Source organism: Arthroderma uncinatum (assembly GCF_011692745.1).
Source record: "Arthroderma uncinatum strain CBS 119779 chromosome Unknown scaffold1, whole genome shotgun sequence".
NCBI lineage: Eukaryota > Fungi > Ascomycota > Eurotiomycetes > Onygenales > Arthrodermataceae > Arthroderma > Arthroderma uncinatum.
The window spans coordinates 1748045-1771085 of record NW_022983863.1 but is presented as its reverse complement, the minus strand read 5'-3'; the positions used below and the strand labels follow the sequence as shown (position 1 = coordinate 1771085).

At 47.7% G+C, this 23041-nt stretch overlaps 7 protein-coding genes across 7 annotated transcripts; 5 read left to right on the top strand and 2 right to left on the bottom strand.

The window, feature by feature from the left end:
• Window positions 1–1534: 1534 nt before the first annotated feature.
• Window positions 1535–4914, top strand: GIQ15_00545 (uncharacterized protein; the record flags this gene model as incomplete). The annotated part of the gene is made up of 3 exons (XM_033547962.1): window positions 1535–3179; window positions 3232–3995; window positions 4072–4914. The coding sequence occupies 3 exons, from the start codon at window positions 1535–1537 to the stop codon at window positions 4912–4914; spliced, it is 3252 nt and encodes a 1083-aa protein (XP_033408913.1).
• Window positions 4915–5446: 532 nt separating this feature from the next.
• Window positions 5447–6673, top strand: GIQ15_00544 (uncharacterized protein; the record flags this gene model as incomplete). Its single annotated transcript, XM_033547961.1, has 1 exon — window positions 5447–6673. The coding sequence occupies one exon, from the start codon at window positions 5447–5449 to the stop codon at window positions 6671–6673; it is 1227 nt and encodes a 408-aa protein (XP_033408912.1).
• A 231-nt stretch (window positions 6674–6904) lies between these two features.
• On the bottom strand, window positions 6905–9235 carry GIQ15_00543 (Lpz3p; the record flags this gene model as incomplete). Its single annotated transcript, XM_033547960.1, has 4 exons — window positions 6905–7606; window positions 7668–8184; window positions 8238–8870; window positions 8982–9235. The coding sequence occupies 4 exons, from the start codon at window positions 9233–9235 to the stop codon at window positions 6905–6907; spliced, it is 2106 nt and encodes a 701-aa protein (XP_033408911.1).
• A 1003-nt stretch (window positions 9236–10238) lies between these two features.
• On the top strand, window positions 10239–11359 carry GIQ15_00542 (eukaryotic translation initiation factor 2 subunit alpha; the record flags this gene model as incomplete). The annotated part of the gene is made up of 4 exons (XM_033547959.1): window positions 10239–10316; window positions 10391–10553; window positions 10629–10836; window positions 10891–11359. 4 exons carry the CDS (start codon window positions 10239–10241, stop codon window positions 11357–11359), a joined length of 918 nt encoding a protein of 305 aa, XP_033408910.1.
• A 612-nt stretch (window positions 11360–11971) lies between these two features.
• Window positions 11972–14194, top strand: GIQ15_00541 (potassium ion channel Yvc1; the record flags this gene model as incomplete). Its single annotated transcript, XM_033547958.1, has 5 exons — window positions 11972–12047; window positions 12132–12459; window positions 12513–13450; window positions 13512–13652; window positions 13725–14194. The coding sequence occupies 5 exons, from the start codon at window positions 11972–11974 to the stop codon at window positions 14192–14194; spliced, it is 1953 nt and encodes a 650-aa protein (XP_033408909.1).
• Window positions 14195–14825: 631 nt separating this feature from the next.
• Window positions 14826–17260, bottom strand: GIQ15_00540 (vacuolar segregation protein; the record flags this gene model as incomplete). The annotated part of the gene is made up of 7 exons (XM_033547957.1): window positions 14826–15456; window positions 15844–16008; window positions 16073–16151; window positions 16212–16699; window positions 16766–16788; window positions 16962–17103; window positions 17163–17260. The coding sequence occupies 7 exons, from the start codon at window positions 17258–17260 to the stop codon at window positions 14826–14828; spliced, it is 1626 nt and encodes a 541-aa protein (XP_033408908.1).
• Window positions 17261–17624: 364 nt separating this feature from the next.
• GIQ15_00539 (cation-transporting ATPase 4) lies at window positions 17625–21762 on the top strand (the record flags this gene model as incomplete). The annotated part of the gene is made up of 4 exons (XM_033547956.1): window positions 17625–17648; window positions 17740–21012; window positions 21101–21237; window positions 21306–21762. 4 exons carry the CDS (start codon window positions 17625–17627, stop codon window positions 21760–21762), a joined length of 3891 nt encoding a protein of 1296 aa, XP_033408907.1.
• Window positions 21763–23041: the final 1279 nt, after the last annotated feature.

Here is a 23041-nt window from a genome sequence, read left to right as displayed (position 1 = left end):
GCCACTCAGTAATAAGACCAGAAAAAGGCTTGAGGCAGCCGAAAAGGAACATGAGAAGCGAGTTGAGAGTGATGCAAACGCATTTTCAGAGTTTATCCTTGCACAATGGCCATGTGTAGAACCAAATATGGAAGCCGTTCCTCAGACCCCATTGTTGGACGTTCCACGGGCCCTAAAGATCATTTTTCCTGATTGGACCCGACTGTTTCAGAATCTAGAGCTATCTAACTACCTTGCTAAGGTACAGACGATCTTAAGTTCTCATGGTTTTTGGAAACCTGAAAAGTTCAGCTGCTGCACGAAGAGTATGTCAAGAGACATTTTTTCTACCAGAGCTCGAGGAGAGGATATTCCAGCACTTGCAAACAATCTTTTGAGCAAGAGCTGCGTGCTACTTTTGTGTTCGCCCTATCCCGCAACGCTTCAAGCTAGTGATAAAACGTCAGTTGAGGGTAGTGGGAAACACAGTTTCTCTTCATACGGTAACCGAAAAGTGGGTAATAATGTGTCTTTACCCTGGAAAATGGTCCGCCCTGAGGTATTACAACTTGAGAATATTGTTGAGAAAATTAAAGATTCTTCTTCATTGGTTAGACAACAGTACGGACAGGATTTAATGACCAGCCTCATGTCTTTGAAGGATGATAAAACGACCGCCGAATCTACCAAGGACACATTCGACCCGGCTACCGTCTATACAAACATTGGTTGCGCGACACAGGAGGTACAACGCCACCTTGAACACATCAAGTCTGCGCTAAATAAAGATGACGTACGCTTCCACTGGTTACAGGCCGGAGGGCTGTGGCCTTGTATGACAACAGTCACCTTGCTTGAGCAGCTGCGTTCTACCCTCAGGGTTGTTTTCGGGGCCGGAATGAAAGAAAGTTTCATATCATTTGCCGTAGCAATCATTGCTAGACAACGTCTTTTAAGAATAAAAGATGCATACTTGCGAAATAAGGATCAGGCGCTTAATGACGAACAAAGCAACACACCACAATCTAATTGGGATCCTGCACATAATACAGACTGGCTACTACTACAAATAGACGCGAACATCTGTATCAGACCCAACCAGGTTGACGTTGCAAATGTGACTATCTCTCCGCCCTCAAAGGCGAACTCGGTCCTGCAAATGAATATGGGTCAAGGTAAGCTTCTGGACCTCGCATCATTTGAGAATATGGCACCTAGTTCCTCGTATGGTTACGTTTTAGCCTTTGCTTTCAGTCTATTTATGGTTAAAAAGTGACTGTACTCGATGAACTAGGCAGAGACTTTAGAGCCATGACTGACAACCGATATAGGGAAAACTTCGTGCATTATACCGATGGTTGCTGCGGTGTTAGCAAATACCACAAACCTTCTCCGAGTAATTGTACCAAAGGCGTTACTCGTTCAGACATCACAGGTACTCCAGGCAAGACTTGGAGGCTTAGTTGGGCGTGAGATACGGCATGTGCCCTTTTCTCGCAGAACGCCCACTAGTCTTGATATGGTCAAACATTATTTCGAAATCCACAAAGACATAATGTCATCTGCAGGTGTTATCGTTGGGCTTCCTGAACATATGATGTCGTTCAAACTCAGTGGCCTACAGAGATTGGTTGATGGCCAAATGCCAGAGGCCAAACAAATGATCAAAATCCATGATTGGATGCAGAAAGTTTGCCGCGATGTGTTGGACGAATGTGATTTTACTCTTGCTCCACGGACCCAGCTGATATACCCGAGTGGCACACAGAGCACCATTGATGGTCACCCACATCGATGGGAAACTGCTGAAAAATTGCTCGAGCTGGTGTCTGGTCATCTATGGGAGCTCCAGCAAGGATATCCTGGAAGCATTGAAGTGATTTCTAGGCCTCAGGGAGGGTTTCCAATTGTATACTTTCTACGCAAGGATGCGGAAGAGGCCTTAATAACGCTTATAGTCAAGGACATAATAGGCGGCCGAGCTTCAGTCATTCCTGTCCGAAGTTGTCTCCCTTCCGAGCTCGTTGACATTAAAGCCTTTATTTCTGAGGCTACGATACCACCAAAACTTGTTAAACGGGTATCTTCTATGTTCCCGGATAATCCTGCGGTGAAACAGAATATCTACCTACTACGCGGACTATTAGTCCATCGGATCTTGCTCCTCTCGCTTAAAAAACGTTGGAATGTGCAATACGGCCTCCACCCCTTGAGAGACCCCATAGCTGTCCCATTTACCGCCAAAGGAGTGCCTTCCGATCAAGCCGAATGGGGCCATCCTGATGTTGCAATACTCTTTACCTGTCTAGCATTTTATCTCGGCGGATTAGAGCTTCCTCAGGTGAAACAATGCCTTGAGAGCCTCATGAAATCAAGCGACCCATTGACTGTCTACGAACAATGGAGTCATAGCTCAGAAACATTGCCTGAGATTCTTCGTGATTGGAACACAATAAATACAGAAGATGAATCGCAAGTTCTTGAACTATGGAGTCACCTCCGCCATCAGATGCCTCTCATTAATTATTTCCTCAACCATTTTGTCTTCCCAAAACATGCAAAGCAATTCCGCGTGAAATTGCAAGCTTCAGGCTGGGATATCCCACTATTCTCTCCTTCTGTGGCCTCTGGGCTAGGAGATAGCTCAGGGGCTACCAACGGCCACGAGTTTAAGGGGTCCAGGGCTATGACGACAGGGTTTAGCGGGACAAATGACAATCGCACGGTACTTCCGCTAACAATTGAGCAACAGGATCTCAAGTCTTTGGTGCATACAAATGCAGAGGTGTTGACCTTCATGCTCCGTGCCCGCCAGTATGTGGTTGCCGAGAACAGGGAAGGCAAACGCTTGACAGAAACAGAGTTTCTCGTTCGTCTAAAATTGATGGACATACGCGTACTAATCGATGCCGGAGCCCAGATCCTCGAAATGGACAATTTAAGCCTCGTGAAGGAGTGGTTGGGTGTACAGCCCGATGCTCCAGCAGCAATGTATTTCAACGATGAAAACAAGCCGTATATCATCTATCGGAACGGTTATCGAGTTCCTCTTCTGGCGTCTCCTTACGCAGATAACCTGGCAGACTGCCTTGTGTATCTTGACGAGGCGCACACCCGTGGCACAGATTTGAAGATCCCGGTTGATGCTGTTGGAGCCCTTACCTTGGGGCTCGGGCAGACAAAGGACCACACAGTGCAAGGTAACTGATCTCCACTATTCAATATTGAGTATTTCTAACTGACTATATATAGCTGCTATGAGATTAAGGCAACTCGGTACTACACAATCGATTACGTTTTTTGCGCCCCCCGAAGTTCACCAGAGTATACTTGATTCCCGACAAAAACCTAGTTTTGTTCCAGTGGATTCCGTTGATGTTGTATACTGGCTTTTGATCCAAACTTGCATTGGTATAGAGCAGATCCAACCACTCTACTTCTCCCAGGGTATGGACTTCAGCCGCCGAACACAAGCCGCCCTGGAAAACCCTAAGTGTCTCATTGACCAAAACCAACGGCAGCAGTATTGTAGGACTTTGCGGCAGGAAGAAATGCAAACTCTAGAGGAGCTGTTCAAACCTGCGCTCAAGGCAAAATCGAAAACCGCTACAGGTGCATACGCCCCCGAGATTGCGAAATTTGTTAAAGCCCTTCAGCAAAGGCGAAAAGGATTCCAGGATTTTGGTGACGCTGTTCATAGCTCGGCGCTCCAGGAAGTAGAGCAAGAGAGGGAGGTTGCCTACGAAGTTGAAGCCATCCGAGAAGTCCAGAAACCCACCCGTTTCAAAGCACTGGCCTTCCCTGGCCTCCACGAGGATATTAAAAACTTCTGCCATACTGGGATGTTGACACCATATTCGTCTGGCTACCAGCAAGCATTCATTTCTCTAAGAAATACAGGGCTAGGACAAAGGCATGGAATCAACTCTAATGCAACCTCATCGAACCTACTTGTCTCCAAGGAGTTCTTGAGAACTGTGCGTTTGCCCGATGACCAGTACAACGATAACTATGTAGTAAGGATTTCTCTACAGTCCAGCTCTTAAACAGATTTGAACGTGTTAGATTTGAATGCTAATTCCCCCCTTATAGCGCCAAATAAATTGGATCATTTGGAGCCCCCTAGAAAAAGCAGCGCTTGTGATCATCCCTGAAGAAGCAGAGCTGTTGATTCCTCTCCACCAGCAACCCAAGCTCGTTCGTACACATCTACTAACTTATGCTGCACCTGTGACTCGTGGAATGTTGCGTTTCAACAACCTGGATTTCTATTCCGTCCCATCCCTGCCCAGAAGCTGGAAAGCTCCTATATGGTTAACCATTGAGCTTGGCATTCTATCAGGTCGAGTGTACTTTGACTTCGCGGAATATGAGCCCTTGTGCGAGTATCTTGGGGTTGCGAATACGATAGCCCAAAGGAGACCAGGTGGTACAGGAGGCGAGATATCGTCGACAAAAATACCCTGGGAGGATGTAGAGGACAACATGGGCGTTGACAAGCAGAGTTTTACTGCCAAACCACTATCCTTCCTCCAGGAGTGGTTAGCCATCAGGCGTAAGGGCCAAGATTTCAATAATACGCCGATGGGTTATGTATGTCAGGGCAAGATGTTGAATGAAAGCAATGCCTTCTTCTCCTCCAAGAGAGATATACGGTCCAATATACCCAAACTTAAGGCTGAAGACCATGGCTATGAAGATGATGTCGCCGAAGATCGTGGGGGTAGTGATGATGAGCCAGAGGAAGAAATTGGAGACCGATACGAGAGCCAGGGCGAGGATCGAGAATCGACAGAACAAGACGAGGAGAGCGAGGACGTAAGTGAGAGCGGTGATGAGGGTCTGGGGGGATCTGAGGCCTTAGAAACCAGCGAAGACGAAATCAGCGAAGATGGTGGAACTAGTGAAAACGAAAGTGATGATGACGAGTACTAATAATCATTTATGTTTAGATGTCGGCAAGGCGCAGTTATAAAATTGGTTTAAAAAGAAGAAGAAGAAGAAGAAGAAGACAAGAAAAGGGAAAGATTGGAATTCTTAGTTAAGGGATATTCATAGTCCATGTTTGGAATAGTAATATTACCATTCTCTACTTGAAGTTTTGTTGGTACCATATGTTGTAAAGTAAATGGCCATGTCTTCTACGGAGTACATCTAGTCTTATCAGGCCTCTCTTCGGCCGCTCTAATATATTTAATTTCTTAGGGATAAGCCTAAGAACACACTCAAGGACAAGCTTAGGGGTAAACCTAAGAGCGAGCTAAGTCTTCCAAAATATGGTGGATTAGACAGTCCTTAAGCACTTTTGTTAATCTGGCAAGCTCTGTTGTAGAAGGGTCAGGCCCATGATTAAACTATTGTTAGTGCTTCTCTGGTAGACTTCGTCCCATACTCGCGCCATATGAAGATACCACCCACTACAACAATCAGATATTATAAAACGAACAATGTTTACATGAGAATATAAATGGCTCAAGCAGGCACGGAGCTATTTGCAACGTCTTGGACTCTGCATCGGCTATCGCCTTTGTACCACGGCCAGGACTCTGCCAAACCGCTCCTCGACGCGCCAGAATGCATTCGCCAATATGCGGATCGACTTCGCGACACGCTTACAGGCAATGTACTGGGCGGTATTGTCCAGTCTGCGGTGCCATCTACTAGCGCTACGGCCCTTGATGATGTGCTATCTAAAGCTGGAGCATTGCAGGAGTGCAAATGGACAAACATTCCGACATGGAGCTACTGGAATGAAGAACATTCTATACTAGAAGACCCGGACCAGGAGTCTCCCCTAGTTCTTACTTCAGACCAATCTGCGGGGATTCTTATTACTCTACAATACGAGAATACCAATTATAAAGCTGTTCTGTTGGCCGGGCCAGATGGATATCGCCACGAGGACGTCCGCGGAGCAGAAGGCACTACATTTCTACCATTGCTGGTAACGCGAATGCCAAACGCGTTGAGGCAGGCGCTGATATCTTTCTTGTCTGAGACATTTGACACTCGAGTCTCCCTATTGCGTCTCCCTTCGAGCTTCTTATGCAGTGCTCTTGAGAAATATTTAGCGACGCTCAATCGCGGTAGCATCCGGGCGAATAGACGCGCAGGCCAGACATCGACATCAACAGTGGAATCCCGCGCGTTTATAGAGTCTGTTGTGAAAGAAGTGCAGTTAACACTCTCATTCCCACCACCTGTCTCTACGGACCTGAAATTGCTTGATGTACATCTTCCACGCGAATCTTTGAGTGCATTCTACGCTCATGGCCTTGGAGCTCTTGAGACAGATAACGACAACAACAATGATAGTGGGGAGATTGGGGTCCCAACAGCACCATTTTTAACTGCTTTTTCGAAATACTTTGACCATAATCTTGCTATGAAGCTGGACATGACGGATTTTGCGGGGAAATCTACCACCTCAACAGGAAGCAGTACGAAGGGAAAGCTTATCAGGTTGACAAAAGTCTCTTGTGGTGCGTTTGTACTTGGTTCAGAAGGTAGAATAAAATTGCTTGCCAACCCCGGTCGTGCTATCCTTTTGGATGATTCTGATATCGAAGGAGAGGGTGACGGGATTGATATCGATGAAAGACACAAGGGACTTGTGTGGAGGGCGAACGAGGATTTACTACGAGCTTTGATTGCAAGGGCCGTGGGAGAAGGCAGGATGGAAGTCAGGGTTTGATAGTCGTTCAGCTGGGTTGGATTGAATGGAGTGGCGTTTTCTGTGGTGTAACGTATAGGACGTAAAATCTTAATAAAGATAGGGTATAAATATGTTGCAGACAACCTAGATGCAACAGGATAAGAAATTATATTTTCATGTTTCTATACAGCGCTAATCACAGGATATATAAACCATTAATACTCCTCCACACATATAACAAATTATCAAAGAAAAACTTCCATAGAATCATCACTCATGATCTAGATATTCCATCTCCGTCAACTGGAGGGCGCTATCAACTGTGGGCACAAAGTGTGTTATGCCGCCACACGTCTCAATAATGCCACTCCTCTCCATCATCCTGAATACTTCACTTTCGGGGAGGGGAATGCGGCAGAAAAACACACGCACGCCATGCGAGACGTATTCTTCGATGATTTCACTCAGCACCTGAACGCCCGAACCGTCTATGCTAGTTACCCCGTGGATGTCGAAGATGATGTTCTTATTGTGCTCTGGAGACCGAACGCGTGGTAAGGCGGGATGGGCGGCATTTGTGCCATAGAACTCCAACCGACGCAATCTGTTCTTTAGATCGCCTGTGTTAGCGAAGGTGAGTGGTTCAGGAATCTTCACGATTAGCGAGCCGGCGATGAACTCGACACGCTCGGGATGGATTTCAGCGTTCTCGAATCGGTCGCGGGTTCCGTGCACCTTTCCAAGAATTTGGATGCGTGGTTTGGTTGCGTGGCGGATGATTTGAAGGAGAGAAAGGCCCATTCCAAGCGCTATGCCGAGGTAGAGGGAGTAGAAGACCGTGGAGAAAAAGATCAGGAGCATTAGGGTGAGCTCTGACCAGCCGCGAATTCGGATGAAGAAACGGATGTCCTCGGGGCATTCTTCTATCAGCGTGTATGAAACCACTGAGATCAATGCCGAGAGCACCGCCATCTTCAAGAGGAAAGTTAGCATCGGCTATCAGAAAAGGGAGGGGAGTATGGTTTTTACATACGGGGAGGTAATAGAAATATGGGAGCAGCCATATGACGCATGTGAGAGTGATCAAGGCTACGAATATTCCACTCATCGGGGTCTTGGAGCCGGTTGCAGCACTAAGCTTGCTGCGGCCATAACCACCGAATGCGGGAAGACCCATGAAACATCCGCCAACCATGTTTGCAACCCCTAGGGCAACGAGTTCACGATTTGGACTATATGTCATGCCTTCGATTCCGCCTTTGGTTGCAGACCTAATACCCTTTGCGGCGACCGAGGATTCAAAGAAGCCTAGGAGAGAGATGATGAAGGAGGTGCTCATGGCGCTGCGTATATGTTCTATTCGGTCTGCCTGGAAAGGCCACTCGAACTTGAATAGATTGCTGGGGCCTTTGACATTGCCGAGAATGGCGAGGCCCTTTTTATCCCACTCTAGATGCCAGGTCAAGACTGCGGACAGCACGACGACGAGGAACTGGTCTGGGATGAAGACTACACCCGGATACCGCGGTTCCATGTGTTTCTTCAGTACCCTAAGGACAAGTCAGTATTATAATGGGCCATGCCTTAGCCGGGAGTTACGAACCTGAAGACCATGATGATTGCAAACGTACTGAATGAGACAGCACAGGTAAGAACATGACTATATTGTACATTGCGGAACAAGAACATCAGCTTCTCCGCAGAGCTGCCGTGGGTACCCAACATGACGTCTTTGGCTCGTTCAGACAACCCCATCTCGGGAACAAATTGATCTACCATGATCATGAAACCAATGGCACTGATGAAGCCCCTGAGAAACGGGCGACTGAGGATGTTATCAACGAAACCTAAACGCGTGATTCCCCCTATAAGAGTCATTGCTCCAGCCATCCCCACGACAATTCCAGCAATTGCAGAGTTGCCGCGGGCATCGTCGTCGATACCCTTCCCGTCATCGACTGTGTTTCTAACGACGGTTCCTACCAGGAGGGATCCAGCGGCCTCGGGTCCCACGATTAACATTGAGCTACTGCCGAGGATAGAGTATATAAATGGATGGAAGATGAATGAGTATAGCCCGTTAATGGCAGGTAGATGAGCAACGTTAGATGCCAGTGACAGACACATGGGGATATAGATTGACGAAACGGTCAAGGCTGAGATGAAGTCACCGCGAAGGTACGACCACTTGTACTGTGTTATCCAAGTGAAGAACGGTACATAGTATGCGAGATACCTGGAAAAAAACGATGATATAGGAGGTTAGCCATGACAGTTTCACAACACCATTGCTGTGATACTCATATTTTTATCCTTTTTCCCCTTTCTTTGGTGAGGTATAACGTACATGGCTCTTTGGTTCTTTACACCGTGGGCGTCGGCCAGCTGCTTCGTTGCAGATTTCCCAACACCCGGCGCCGAAGAGATGCCATCTCTACTATGGTGGTATCCGCTGTCAGAGAGGTGGCTGCTTTCACCATAGCTCTGTATAGATGCCGGTGTGAATGTGCCATGAGCACGATTGCGGGTGTCACTGGCAGGATTCGACTCAAGGAGCCTAGAGTTGGCATTGACGCCATTGCTCTCGGAAGAATTGTCCATGGTGGCGGTCTGTTGAAGCTATCCCCAGCCCTCCACAGGCTAGAAAACTTATGGTAAATTAATGTAAATGCGCAGATGGGAGTTTAGCTAGGCTGCCGTCCAGGTTAGCATGCCGCAGAGACTATCAGGCGAACAGACATCCTCGCATATACGCATCTGTCCAGCGACGGGTTGCAGGGAATCCCGACGGGGGCGAGGAGCAGGCCGTTCTTATATACCAGTCAAAGCTATCACCAACTCCACAGTCTCGCCGGGATGAAGTCCAGTTGGTCCAGTTGGTCCAGAGCAGGCAGAGGATGGCGTTGAATTTCCTTGAATTCTCATTGGTGGCGGTCGGATATGTTGCTGAGTAAGATATTATGTAATCTACACGTGACTGTTTAAAGCGGCGACGTCTGATGCCGCATTAAGATATCTAAGATATAAAAAGATATAAGATATAAGATATAGTACTATTCTTGGAATATACAGAGTACGGAGGGAGGTTAGAGCGGTTAGATAGACTTGTACGGGTAATATCCAGTTACAATGAGACGATGTTTGATGTAAGTAGTACACTACGAGTACTATGGGTATGTCATTTTATGCTGCTCCAGCGTCATGTCTCCCCAGGTATACAGCCAGACGGTATATAGCTAAGAGCTATATAAAGATATAGCTAGATTTATATATAAGAATATAAGAAAGAATGTTTAATGCTTCCACGCCCGAAACTGCCCAACTGGTTGCTTATCTAATATCTACACGTGACTGTCCCACTATCCGCCAAACAAGCGGAAAATGTTTTGCGATTGCAAGGATGGAATATCTGCACAGAAACGACCGAACAAGTGAGCGTCAACTCGGCCACTCCTTGCTCTCGCAGACATACGCAATCTCTCACCAAAGGGCCTTCCCACTCCCGCAGCCACCCAAGCCGCCGACGTGAGCGAACCTCGAGCCCGCATACCGTTTCCCTGTCACGCATCAGTCAGACTTGCGCACCAGCGCCCCGCCCGCCACCATGTCGCTCACCAACTGTCGCTTCTACGAGGAGAAGTTTCCGGAGATTGATAGCTTTGTCATGGTCACCGTCAAGCAGGTAAATATTATAATTCCACGGATGCAAGCTGGCAGAGCGGGGAGGAAGGCTAACGGCTTATCATTGGGGATTAGATTGCGGAGATGGGTGCATATGTCAAATTGCTCGAATACGACAACATCGACGGCATGATTCTACTATCCGAGCTGTCCAGACGACGAATTAGGAGTATACAGAAGCTTATCAGAGTCGGACGTAACGAGGTCGTCGTCGTTTTGCGAGTGGACAAGGAGAAAGGTGTGCACCCGGACGGATATATTTCGAGATTGGCCTCCAGTTTGTGCTGACACTTGTCTTGTTTCTCACTTTCAGGTTACATTGATCTTTCAAAGCGTCGAGTATCGCCCGAGGATGTCGGAAAGTGCGAGGAGCGATATAACAAGAGCAAATCCGTTCACTCAATTATGCGTCACGTTGCCGAGAAGACAAAGACTCCCATCGAAGAACTCTACCAGCAAATCGGATGGCCACTGAATAAGAAATATGGACACGCCAACGATGCCTTCAAGCTCTCCATCACGTAAGGCTGCCTCCACGGTGAATCTTTGCGTGCTCTAACAATGAATATATATAGGAACCCCGCTGTATGGGACGACGTCACATTTCCCAGCGCCGTTGTCAAGGATGAACTTATCTCGCATATCAACAAGAGGCTTACCCCACCACCTACCAAGGTCCGTGCCGATATCGAAGTTACCTGCTTTGGATATGACGGCATCGATGCTGTCAAGGACGCCCTACGCGCCGCCGAGTCCGTCAGTTCGCAGGTCAAAGTCAAGCTCGTGGCACCCCCGCTATACGTCCTGACAAACCACTGCCTAGATAAAACTCAGGGAGTCAAGCTGTTGGAAGAGGCCATCGTGAAAGTCCAGGAGAATATAAAGGCCGGCGGAGGTTCATGTGTCGTCCAGATGGCGCCCAAGGCTGTTACAGAACAGGATGATGCAGACCTGCAAGCTCTTATGGAGAAGAGGGAGCGTGAGAACCAGGAAGTCAGCGGTGACGAGAGCTTCAGCGAGAGTGACGAGGGTGTTGTCGAATAAAATTACGGCCACGGGGGTTAATCGAACGTTCGCCTGCGCCTTTTTCTTTTTCTTCCCCTTGTTTCTTTTTTCTATCTGGCATTCCCCAATTTGTCGTCTTTTTCCTTTCTGCGGGATACCTACCTTCCTCTCCCTTCTTCCTTCATGCCGCTTTTTAGAATATGGACCTCGGGATAAAAAAAGCAACGACTTGGGCAGGCTTGATGCGCAATTTGATTATCGTCACGGAGCATGAACACTAAACGAGCGCAAATGCATGAATATAACATGAAGCCCGAGATGAGTGAATGAGTTTGAGATCATGGAGGCAAACCGTCTTGGCTGGCGACCGGCAGGGATCGTAGTCACTCCCACGCCAATCGTGTCCGTCCTAGCAAGCATCCAGCGAGACAAGAGTAAGCCGTCTCCGCGCGAAAGTCGCATATTGTAGAGTTCGGTGGCGATGTTTTGGCGTTGGCGCAAGTTCTGACCGGGCTAAAACTCCCAAGGCCCCCTCACGATCATCCCAGAGCTGTATTTAAGCTTGCCCGCGGAGTCCAACCTCCAACCTCGAACCTCGTCACCTCCAACCATTCTTTCGAGTGCAGGTTCTAGTTCAGTTGGCAGCTCAAGATGGTTCAATGGGGAAGGTTGTTTAATGACGAGCCCAGCCGGGCGCGTCACCACTATCTGCAGGAAACCCGACGCCGTACGTCTGTCCCAGCTAAATCATCCTCCGGAATGGCCAATTGAGCCCTGGTCTACAATTGCTAACTGCTCTGTCATGTTGTAGTGCTTCCGCATACTCGCGATCAGGCTATTACGCCCGCTCTGCCGGCCAAGGAGGTTACCAAGGTAGCTCTCCGGCTAAAGTACCAGGTCGAGCAAGTCGTCTGCTGCGAGCTCGAGGAATCCTTGATCACAAAGGCCAACAGCACGGTTATCACAAAGGAGGTCATTCAGACCGCCAGAGAGGCGGGCGGGGAGGAGTACCGTGCCTGTGTGGTCTACTGTCTGCTCGTTTGTGTACGATGGTTCAAGATTCAGGCTCTAATCGAGCTTTGGGATTCCGACCTCCATCAGCTACGTGCGGTTGCATGCGAGATCCTTGCGAAGCGCATGTATGTTATCATGCTTTGATTGTATAAGGATTGGCTGCTGACGATGTCCATAGAATCGAATCTGAGGAAGACCAGGACTATCTCATGCTGGAGGTACTCTTGAAGCGCTACTCCATTTTGCGAGATGGAGAAGCCACTTCCCCTGCAAACGTCATCGAACGTGCTGTCGATCTACACGCCTTGTCCGTGATTGGATCTGCGGGATACCAGAAGTGCATCAAATACCTCTGGCAAGGTTGGCTGTGTCAGGACGACCAAGATCCTACCAACTTTATCGAGTATAGGGAGAGGAACAATACTTCGTACTGGTCCCATTTCAATCCCGACAGACTCAGAGCACCGGTCTACCAGAATGCCGTCCAGGTGTTCTTTTCTCTCCTCTATCTCGTCCTCTTCACCATCGTGATCAACACCGTTAACCCAACGGGTGACCTTGATGTGGTCGAATGTATCCTGTATGGCATGACCCTGGGTTTCATCCTCGACGAAATCACCAAGTTCTGGAAAGTCGGTCGGTTCTACTTTGGATTCTGGAATGCCTTCAACTCAACCCTTTATGCCCTCCTGCTGGCCTCGTTCATCCTCCGAATTGTGGCCCTTACCCATTCAAGGGACATTGACAACGACCAACGTAACTACTTTAACCAGCTTAGCTACAACTTCCTCGCCTTTTCAGCACCGATGTTCTGGGGCAGACTCCTCTTGTATCTTGACACATATCGTTTCTTCGGTGCAATGCTCGTGGTCCTGAAGGTCATGATGAAGGAGAGTTTGATCTTCTTCGCCCTCTTGGCTGTTGTCATCATTGGTTTCTTGCAGGGCTTCGTCGGTATGGACCAGGCCGACCCTGATAATACCATGACTTCCATGATGCTCCTCCAGGGAATGGCCAACACCGTCTTGCAGAACCCATCATTCGACGAGTTCCAGAATTTCGCACCGCCATTCGGTATCCTGCTTTATTATCTATTCACTTTCGTAGTCATGGTTGGTGCGTATCTCTCTTCTCCTAGATGTCTATGGATAGTTACCGTATTAACCACCAACGACAGTGTTGCTCAACATCCTCATTGCTCTTTACAACAGCGCATATGAAGATATCACCGGTAACGCAATCAATGAGTATATGGGCCTCTTCGCACATCGTACCCTTCAATATGTCCGAGCCCCAGACGAGAACGTCTTCATTGCGCGTAAGTGCCTCTATTACGGAACCCCTTTCAATGCCCATTATTCACTGAGGCATTGACTAACCGATCCACTAGCCTTAAACCTGGTCGAAATATTCTTTCTCATCATTCCTTTCGAATGGTGGATGGATTCTGCCCGCTACGATCGACTCAACAACTACGTGATGGGTATCATATACTCTCCTCTCCTTCTAGTCACCGCCTTGCTTGAATCGACCAGCGCCCAACGCATCAGACTCAACCGTCGCCTAGGCGAACAAGACGATGACACCCAGGAAGAGTGGGAAGACGCTGCTGAATCCGCAGAGTTTGATTTCAAGAAAGTTGGAGATAATCCTGACACCAAGGACTGGGATCAGGCCGTCACTAAGTCTAGACCAAACGTCGAGGTCGATCAGTGCGTCTTGGAGGTGAGAGAGTTGAAGCAGCAAGTTGCGCAGCTGACTGCCCTGGTTACTACTTTAATGGAGAGGCAAGGTATTTCTGCCGAGCCATCCAACGGAGAAGGTCAAGCCAACGGAGAGGTGAACGGAAATACTCAGTAAAGACGACTTGTCTCGCCACATCAACACACCTTTGCTTTTGAATAACTTAGTTTACGCATCACATATGAGTCCAGAATGATTTTTTATATATATCCCATCATGTCACCTACTGTTATGTTTTCATCCTTTCTTACACAGATATGTACTGTAGAAGGCGGTATAGAGTGAGATGGATCCTTAATATATTCGCTTTCCGGTTGTTTCAATGTCATCCAACCCCAAATCTATCTGCATACTTTGTATTATTGAACATCTGATTTGTAATCGAGAGCAGCAGATTTCGATGTCGATTAACGGTGAACGATACGAAAACTAACTAGGCCCTAGGGTATGGAGAATGGAAACATCTTATGGCGGCTCTTGATCCCAGGCCATAAAGCTCTAACTAATAGACAAAGCAGACAGTAATGTGTAGACATGTAGAGATAAGATAGAAACATCGCTGGTAACTTGTATGTAAAAGATTTGGATCATCAGGGTCATGAATAATTCTGAGTCAAAAAAAAAAAAAACGCCTAGCACCGACCTTGAAATGAGGAACGCTCCAAGGAAGAAGAGTGAATACAAGATTCGTGGCAGTCGCACTGAAGGGAAACAAAGGGCAAGGAGATCGTAAAATATGCAACCATTATTAACTTGCATCGCCGGTAAAAAGGCCCTCAAAATCTAACTGGCTGATCATGCCGTTGACGTGATCAATTTCTTTATTCAAATCCGCAACATTTTGAGCAAGACTGCTAGCCTCGTCGAATTTGCGCCGCTTATTAGCATCGGCAATCATTTCTGAGACGAAGAACCGCTGTTCCTCGAGGACAATTAGCCGATCACGCAGTTCTTTCTCTTCGGCTTCAAGAGCCGAGATTGCACTACTATTGTTACTAGCCAAGCTAGTACTGCTGCCCCCTTGTTCGGGGTTGCCATACTTGATGGCGGCCAGGGAACGAGGCTGAGCGGAGCCGGCTCCTCCGTTAATGCGTCTGCCATCTGAAGATGACGAATCGAAACTATTGAAATGTCTCCCATGGGGGGTGGCATGTTTTAGGATTTTAGGGAGCGTTTTGAGCGGGAGCATGTGGAGGTGAAGAAAGCCTGTGGCTTGGCGATATATTGCTTGTTGGAGCTTGGTCTGTGTTGGGGATTGCGTCGGGTGGTCGCGAATACGCCTTGCGGCTACATCGTATTGGGCGAAGGAATCCATGAGTCGTTTGCGGACTTTGGACGCCTCGGTAAGTTGGGCTGGTTCCGGGGGATTTTCGGGGTCTCTAATAATATGGTTAGAAAACAGTTACGATGAAATTCTCAAGCGGACGGGACGAACTGTAGAGCTGCTAAAATTTTATGGAATCGAGGCAATAATAAGCGAATGCCTCGCTCGAATTGTACAAGGTTCTTGTAGGCGCGAACGTCTGGTGGTTCTTTTGAGGTATCTTCCACGAAGTCTCTTTTGCTAAATATTGTGGATTTGCAGTCCTTACATAGCCGCACATCGAGGTTAACTTTATCTGGGGTCGGTTTTTCTGACAATTGAGGATTGGCTTTGACGGTTAGCAAAAAATATAAGTAGGAGTAGGCCTGGATAGGTTGAGCATACATTTGGTCACGTCGAGGCTTATTAGAGAGGAGCATTCAGTTGTTGGGTCGCCACATACAACCCTCCCACACGTTCTGCAATGGTGTCTTCGAAAGATATACGCAGAGAACTCTTGCTGACAAAACGGACAGTTTGAAACCTCCGCGTCATCTTGCCAACTAACGACAGATTGCTCAAGCATTTTCTTTTGATCGTTCTGCCAACCGATAGACCATCTTTTAGACTGTACCTGCTCAGCAGGTAGCCCGGCAAGAAGTTGTGTGAGGCGTGTTAGTCTCTTTTCTAACCTCGAAATTTCAAGGAATGCCTTGTCGACTGTAGGTTTCCGAAGAGCTTTGAATGTCTCTGAGTGATCACGTTCCGCCCCTGGTCGAACATTAGTCCAAGAGAAGATCTATGTAGCAACAGGATAACACATATCCATACCGGTAAAATCGATATAACCCTCCCTCGATTTGTAGCAGGTTTCACAGACCCTGCACCAAAATCCACGGACCGGTTCATGTTGTGCAGACCTTGACAACTTCATCTGGTACATTGTGTGATCCTCGCAAAACAGACGGCCACATTTTCGGCAGTTGATGCATCCATTGGTCACCGTGAGCCGTTTCTCACACATAGGCTCTAAGCAAACGTCATGGCCCGACCGCTGTTGCCAGTGAGATTTTGTTATCAAATCATCAGCATCGATTGGCTTGGGAGATTCCGAAACGGAGCTTTCGGCGGTAGGTCGGGCTGATGGCGGTAGAGGTTGTGTATTGTAGTTGGATTCAAAAACCTCTAGGCCCTTAAGCTTCTGATTTAGCACGGCGAGAGGTTGAAATCGTTTAGCCTTGTCGACCTGCGTCTGAAACCAGTCCTTCACCTCCACTTGCTGTTCATCCTCGAGATTCCGGTGCACATCGTCTAGGTGTCTTTAGGGAGGATTGTAAGCATGACGGCTATTCGTATAGAAGGATATGTAAATTGTGAGTTATTACCTGTTCAGCTGCAAGAGCGTTACCTATAAAATCATTAGCATCTAGTCTACCCAAAGTATAAAGGTACGCAGGGCATCTCACCATTCCTTCATTGCAAATGGGGCAAACCAGCGTCCCGACGCTGCGGGTGGTTTTAGCTATAGACGAATCTCCATTTTTGAGAAATATCCTTGAGGATAAATCTTGCGTGTCTGACGAGACCTGCGAGTTTGACGCCTGTGAGGCTAGGGAGACGCTGCTGGCAGACGGGGATATAGCATTCGAGGAACAGCCCTTGGGCGGTGGCTTTGGCGGAACAGGATTTAGCGACCGTCCACTGCCTAACACTCTGCCTCCGCCTATAGATCTGTTAGGCATGGTCTGCGGAGGGCTCTGGGGGGCAACAGCTCGCCCTTACGCATGCTGCTGCGGCTGTATCAACGGCTTGACAGCAAGCAAGCCCTTGGATGCATCCTCTCTCTCGTTCTCTCCTGCGGCCAAGCCACTTGCCCCCATGGTTTCGACTTATGTAATCAGGATTATGAACCCACTTAAGTGAGTTTGATGAGATAAGCAGTTCCCCGGCTTTTGATTGGCTTCCACCAGCCCGACAGTCTAACCTTATTTTAACGCACCAGCCTCATTATGTAATCATTATCATTATGTAATCGTAGATGAAGCCACGAAAGGCCAAAGTCGTCCTCGTCGATGTTTAAAGGAGCATTTTTTTGGCCTCACCCCCTTCCATGAGCTCTGCACACGGCGTCCTCGCTCTTGATGTGGATATAGTTAGCCTGTTCTGACTTCTCTTTTTACCTTCTACTTCCTGGACGTTAATAGATATTTTAATGTAATATACTGGTTCCACAACGACACACACATGTCAGCTCGAACCCGTCTCCATGTGAGTCTCTCTACAGATTGGCCGATGATGGCATAGCAGAGCGCTAACCAACAGTCAATCTTGCAGGTCGAAACTCATAGATAACCCGCAGATCCAATCTGCGGCCCTTCGGAATCCCTTACCCGTTCAGTTCCGCGTTTACGTCTGGCCCTTCACGATACTATGGCCTGTTTTCCTTGCATTCTACCTTTCCCCTGAACGATATGAGACATATCTCCAGGCCCCCGAGTGGGCTGCCCTGTGGACCGGATTGATTGCTACCTCGCAGGCGCTATTATGGTTAATGACAAAATGGAACATTAACATCGACGCGCTCTTTACCACTGTCGCTGCTAAATCAGTTGCGGAGGCACAGCTCATCAAAGTCATTCCAGCGGCAAACGCCGGATCAGCAGAAATTTGCAAGCTGATAAAGGACCAAACCGGAGGAGTCGAGAATATCTCATTCCTATTTCAAAAGAGACGCTTCCTATACGATCCGGAGCAGGGGTGTTTTGCCCCCCTGCGGTATGTCCTTGATACTGAGCCAAAGCCAACTCTCCGATCATTCCAAGGATCCCGCGGCCTCACCTCAACCGCGCAAGTCAACGAAGTCCAACATCATTATGGAGATAACACCTTCGACATTCCAGTGCCTACATTCGTGGAACTCTTCAAGGAACACGCTGTTGCCCCGTTTTTCGTTTTCCAGATATTCTGTGTCGGTCTTTGGCTTCTGGATGAGTACTGGTACTATTCACTATTTACCTTAGTTATGCTGGTAATTTTCGAAAGTACTGTGGTATGGCAAAGACAGCGAACCCTAACAGAATTCCGAGGCATGAGCATCAAACCGTATGACGTGTGGGTCTTCCGAGACAACCAATGGGTGGAAGTCAGCAGCGAGAAGCTTCTTCCAGGCGATCTAGTCTCAGTGAACCGGACAAAAGATGACAGCGGGGTTCCATGCGATATACTACTGGTATGGGGTAGCGCCATCGTCAACGAAGCCATGCTTTCTGGAGAGAGTACTCCTCTACTGAAAGATTCTATCCAACTACGACCAGCAGAGGAGAAGATTGAGCCTGAGGGCCTTGATAAGAACTCATTCCTCTACGGCGGTACCAAGGTGTTGCAGATCACACACCCAAACTCGCAAGCTGGATCAGACAGTAGCTACAAACCATTGAATGGAGCTCCCACTCCCCCTGATAACGGTGCCCTCGGAATCGTCATTCGCACTGGCTTCGAAACCAGCCAAGGAAGTTTGGTTCGCACAATGATTTATTCCACCGAGCCCGTCTCTGCAAACAACGTCGAAGCATTCATGTTCATCCTGTTCCTCTTGATCTTTGCCATTGCTGCCTCTTGGTATGTTTGGGTAGAAGGTGTTGCTCAGGACCGAAAGCGATCAAAGCTACTCCTTGATTGTGTTTTGATCATAACCAGCGTCGTACCCCCCGAACTTCCCATGGAACTGAGTCTTGCAGTAAACACCAGTTTAGCAGCCCTCAGCAGATATGCTATTTTCTGTACCGAACCTTTCAGAATTCCATACGCGGGACGAGTTGATATTGCTTGCTTTGACAAGACCGGAACTTTGACAGGGGAGGATCTTGTCGTTGAGGGAATTGCGGGTCTAACCCTTGGCCAGACAGGGGCCCCAGCAGACAAGTACGGTGCACATACTACCGTCACGCGAGTTACAGACGTTCAGGATAATACCACTCTCGTTCTTGCTACTGCACATGCATTGGTTAAACTCGACGAAGGAGAAATTGTTGGCGACCCAATGGAGAAGGCAACCTTAACTTCACTCGGATGGACACTTGGCCAGAACGACACTTTGGCTAGCAAAGCAGGATCAGCGGGACGGTCAGGCGACAGGTTCCTTGAATCGGTTCACATTAAACGCCGCTTCCAATTCTCGTCTGCATTAAAACGTCAAAGTACAGTAGCAATCGTGAACGCGTTCGAAAAGCAGTCATCCAAACGGTCGAAGGCTACATTTGTCGGCGTGAAGGGAGCACCAGAAACCATCAGCACTATGCTTGTATCCACCCCTCCATACTACGAGGAAACATTCAAACATTTTACGCGCAACGGTGCTAGAGTTCTCGCCCTGGCTTACAAATTCCTCTCAGACGCTGAGCTTGGACAAGGTCGTATCAACAACTTGAAACGTGAAGACGTTGAGGCGGACTTGCACTTTGCTGGCTTCCTTGTCCTTCAATGCCCGTTGAAAGGAGATGCAATCAAGGCTGTGCAGATGCTTAATGAAAGTAGTCACCGAGTTGTCATGATTACTGGAGACAACCCTCTGACCGCCGTCCATGTAGCAAAGAAAGTGGAAATTGTCGATAGAGAGGTTCTCATCCTTGACGCCCCTGAACATGACACCAGTGGCACGAAGGTTGTATGGCGAAGCGTTGATGATAAATTCAGCGTTGAAGTTGACCCTACCAAGCCAATTGATCCTGCCATCCTTGCCGAGAAAGACCTCTGTGTTACTGGATACGCATTAGGGAAATTCAGAGACCAACCAGGCCTTCGTGATTTGATCCGATATACTTGGGTGTATTCTCGAGTTTCCCCAAAACAAAAAGAGGAAATTTTACTTGCTATGAACGAAGCTGGATACACGACCCTAATGTGTGGTGACGGAACCAATGACGTCGGAGCCCTTAAGCAGGCCCATATTGGTGTGGCCCTACTCAATGGCACTCAGGAAGATCTCAACAAGATTTCTGAGCACTTCAGAAATACAAAGATGAAGGAAATTTATGAGAAACAGGTTTCACTGATGCAAAGGTTTAATCAACCCGCACCTCCTATCCCTATTCATATCGCCCATATGTACCCTCCTGGGCCAAATAACCCCCACTACGAGGCGGCCATGCTGCGCGAAGCACAAAAGAAGATCGCCGCAGGAATGCCGCCGCCAGAAGAAAATGGTGTGCCAACCGTCGTTTCCCCCGGTGCTCAAGCATTGCAACAAGCAGATGACAGTAATCTGACCCCCCAGGAACGCAAACAAAAGCAAGCAACCCTCGCAGCATCTTCACTGGCCGACAGATTAAGCGCATCAATGATGGAAGGAATGGATGAAGACGAGCCCCCGACTTTGAAACTTGGTGATGCCTCTGTTGCCGCACCTTTCACAAGTAAACTTGCCAACGTCATTGCTATCCCGAACATCATTCGACAAGGGCGCTGCACTCTGGTTGCTACCATCCAGATGTACAAGATTCTCGCCTTGAATTGCTTGATCAGTGCCTATAGTTTGAGTGTGATCTATCTTGACGGCATCAAATTCGGGGATGGACAGGTCACCATCAGTGGAATGTTGATGAGCGTGTGTTTCTTCTCCATCTCTCGTGCGAAGGTAAGATCCACAGATACCCTCCCCCCCTTCTTCTCTCACCCTCTCCTTCCCCGCTACATGCATGGCAACCCCGCTTACAGTACATTAGGCCGTTGATGGGCTATCAAAGGAGCGACCACAGCCAAACATTTTCAATATCTACATCATGGGTTCTATCCTGGGCCAGTTCGCGATTCATATTGCTACCCTGATCTATATCTCGCAATATGTCTACTCTATTGTACCGTAAGTGTTCCACCATAGTCCCTCCTAAAGCTATAATATATTCGACGATTCTAACCCAAACAATTCAGACGCAAGGATAAGATTGATCTAGAACGCGAGTTTGAGCCATCTCTTCTTAACAGCGCCGTCTATCTGCTACAGCTTATCCAGCAGATCTCTACATTTTCCATCAACTATCAGGGCCGGCCATTTAGAGAGTCCATCCGCGAGAACCGTGCTATGTACTGGGGCCTTGTGTTAACTTCTGGTGTAGCCCTGTCTTGCGCGACTGAATTCATCCCAGAACTCAACAATAAGCTCAGGCTGGTCCCATTCGAGGCCGGATTCAGAGTCAGACTTACATTGACCATGATCATTGATTATGTCGGCTGTTGGCTGGTGGAGAATATCTTGAAGAGCAATTTCAGCGATTATAAACCCAAAGCCATTGCTGTGAGGAGGCCTGATCAGCTTGCCGCTGAGGAGAAAAGGAAAAAGTTGGAAGAAGAGAAGGAAAGAAAGAAGGAAGCTGAAAAGAGTACCTAGTTGCGACAGGGATATTTTGGCTTCTTCATTTCTCACCCACTTTGATTCCGATTATCGTTACATCACCTCTGCGCATCATACCAACACATAAATGAAAATAAAGGTTCGTGTTATCATCGAAGGAAACGGAAAAATATGACGAGTATGTTTTTTAATAAATGATTTTTATTTTGCATGTTTATAACTGGGTCATTCTCACATGTTTCATCTTTAAGAAGTTGGCTTCTTTGTGTCTCTCGTTCCCAAGGAGTGTGGGTCTTATACTTATGATAAAGGAAGTAAACAAGGAGAGGAGCAATGGAGTTATTTTATACTACACCGTTTTTCATATTCTAACTCAACAAAGGCTCAACGATTACAGTATTTATTGCCTCTACAGGTGACTGGTTTCGGCTATTCTTAACCGTAGTTCTTCAGCCCTGCATCGGTAACTAACATTAATATATCAGCGCAGCTTTTGTGTAACTTGTTGACCAGTCAAACTGTTTTGTTTCTACCGGAACGGCGAAAAGCAATTAACAGGCCTCGTGTATATCAGTGCTCGGGGATAGCATTCACGCCACGCGTCGTCTTAAGGCAAATATATTGTCCACCAGGTTCTTCAATCACACGCGTACCTGACAGATAAATAGGACAAGATTGAAATCCAAATTGAAATGTGATAGACTGAATAACAGAAAGTGATATATTGAACAAATCTAACGTTCAAAGCGTTGCACCGCTTAGGGGGGAGGTTGCACTAGCCGGGTGAAGCTCCAGATACCATTGGCGGTAATACTCCTTCTATATGGCGGAGATATGGAATGAAGGCGCCTGAGAAAATAAGAGTCCCGTGCTCTTTCTTCACTATGTACACAAGGAATTAGATGTAGTACTGACATCGACAAATAGAAAAATCAAACCCTTATGTGACCCTGAAACTGACCAGAAGACCTTGAATCCAACCGGCCGGCCGGTCTAAACACCGAGTTGGGTTTATAATGAGACGTTTTGCCTCCAATCGTCGGTGAGCCTGCGATGGTAGGCTTCTGTGCACCGATGCTTTGTTTTGTTGGGTTGATACCTCCGAAGAATCCGGTTGTGCAATAGAGACATGGTCGTCACGAATTCTGCTCCGTAGCTGATATGCTCCTGAACACATGTGTGGCATTTTCACCCCCTTGTCAAGGTGTCAAAACTTGAACTGCGTTCTGTCATTTTTCCGGGAGTGATACTGTCTGGCTGCTCACTCCGTTCCCAAAGAAGCTCCTGTAATTTGGACATCGGGCTCCTGCAACCG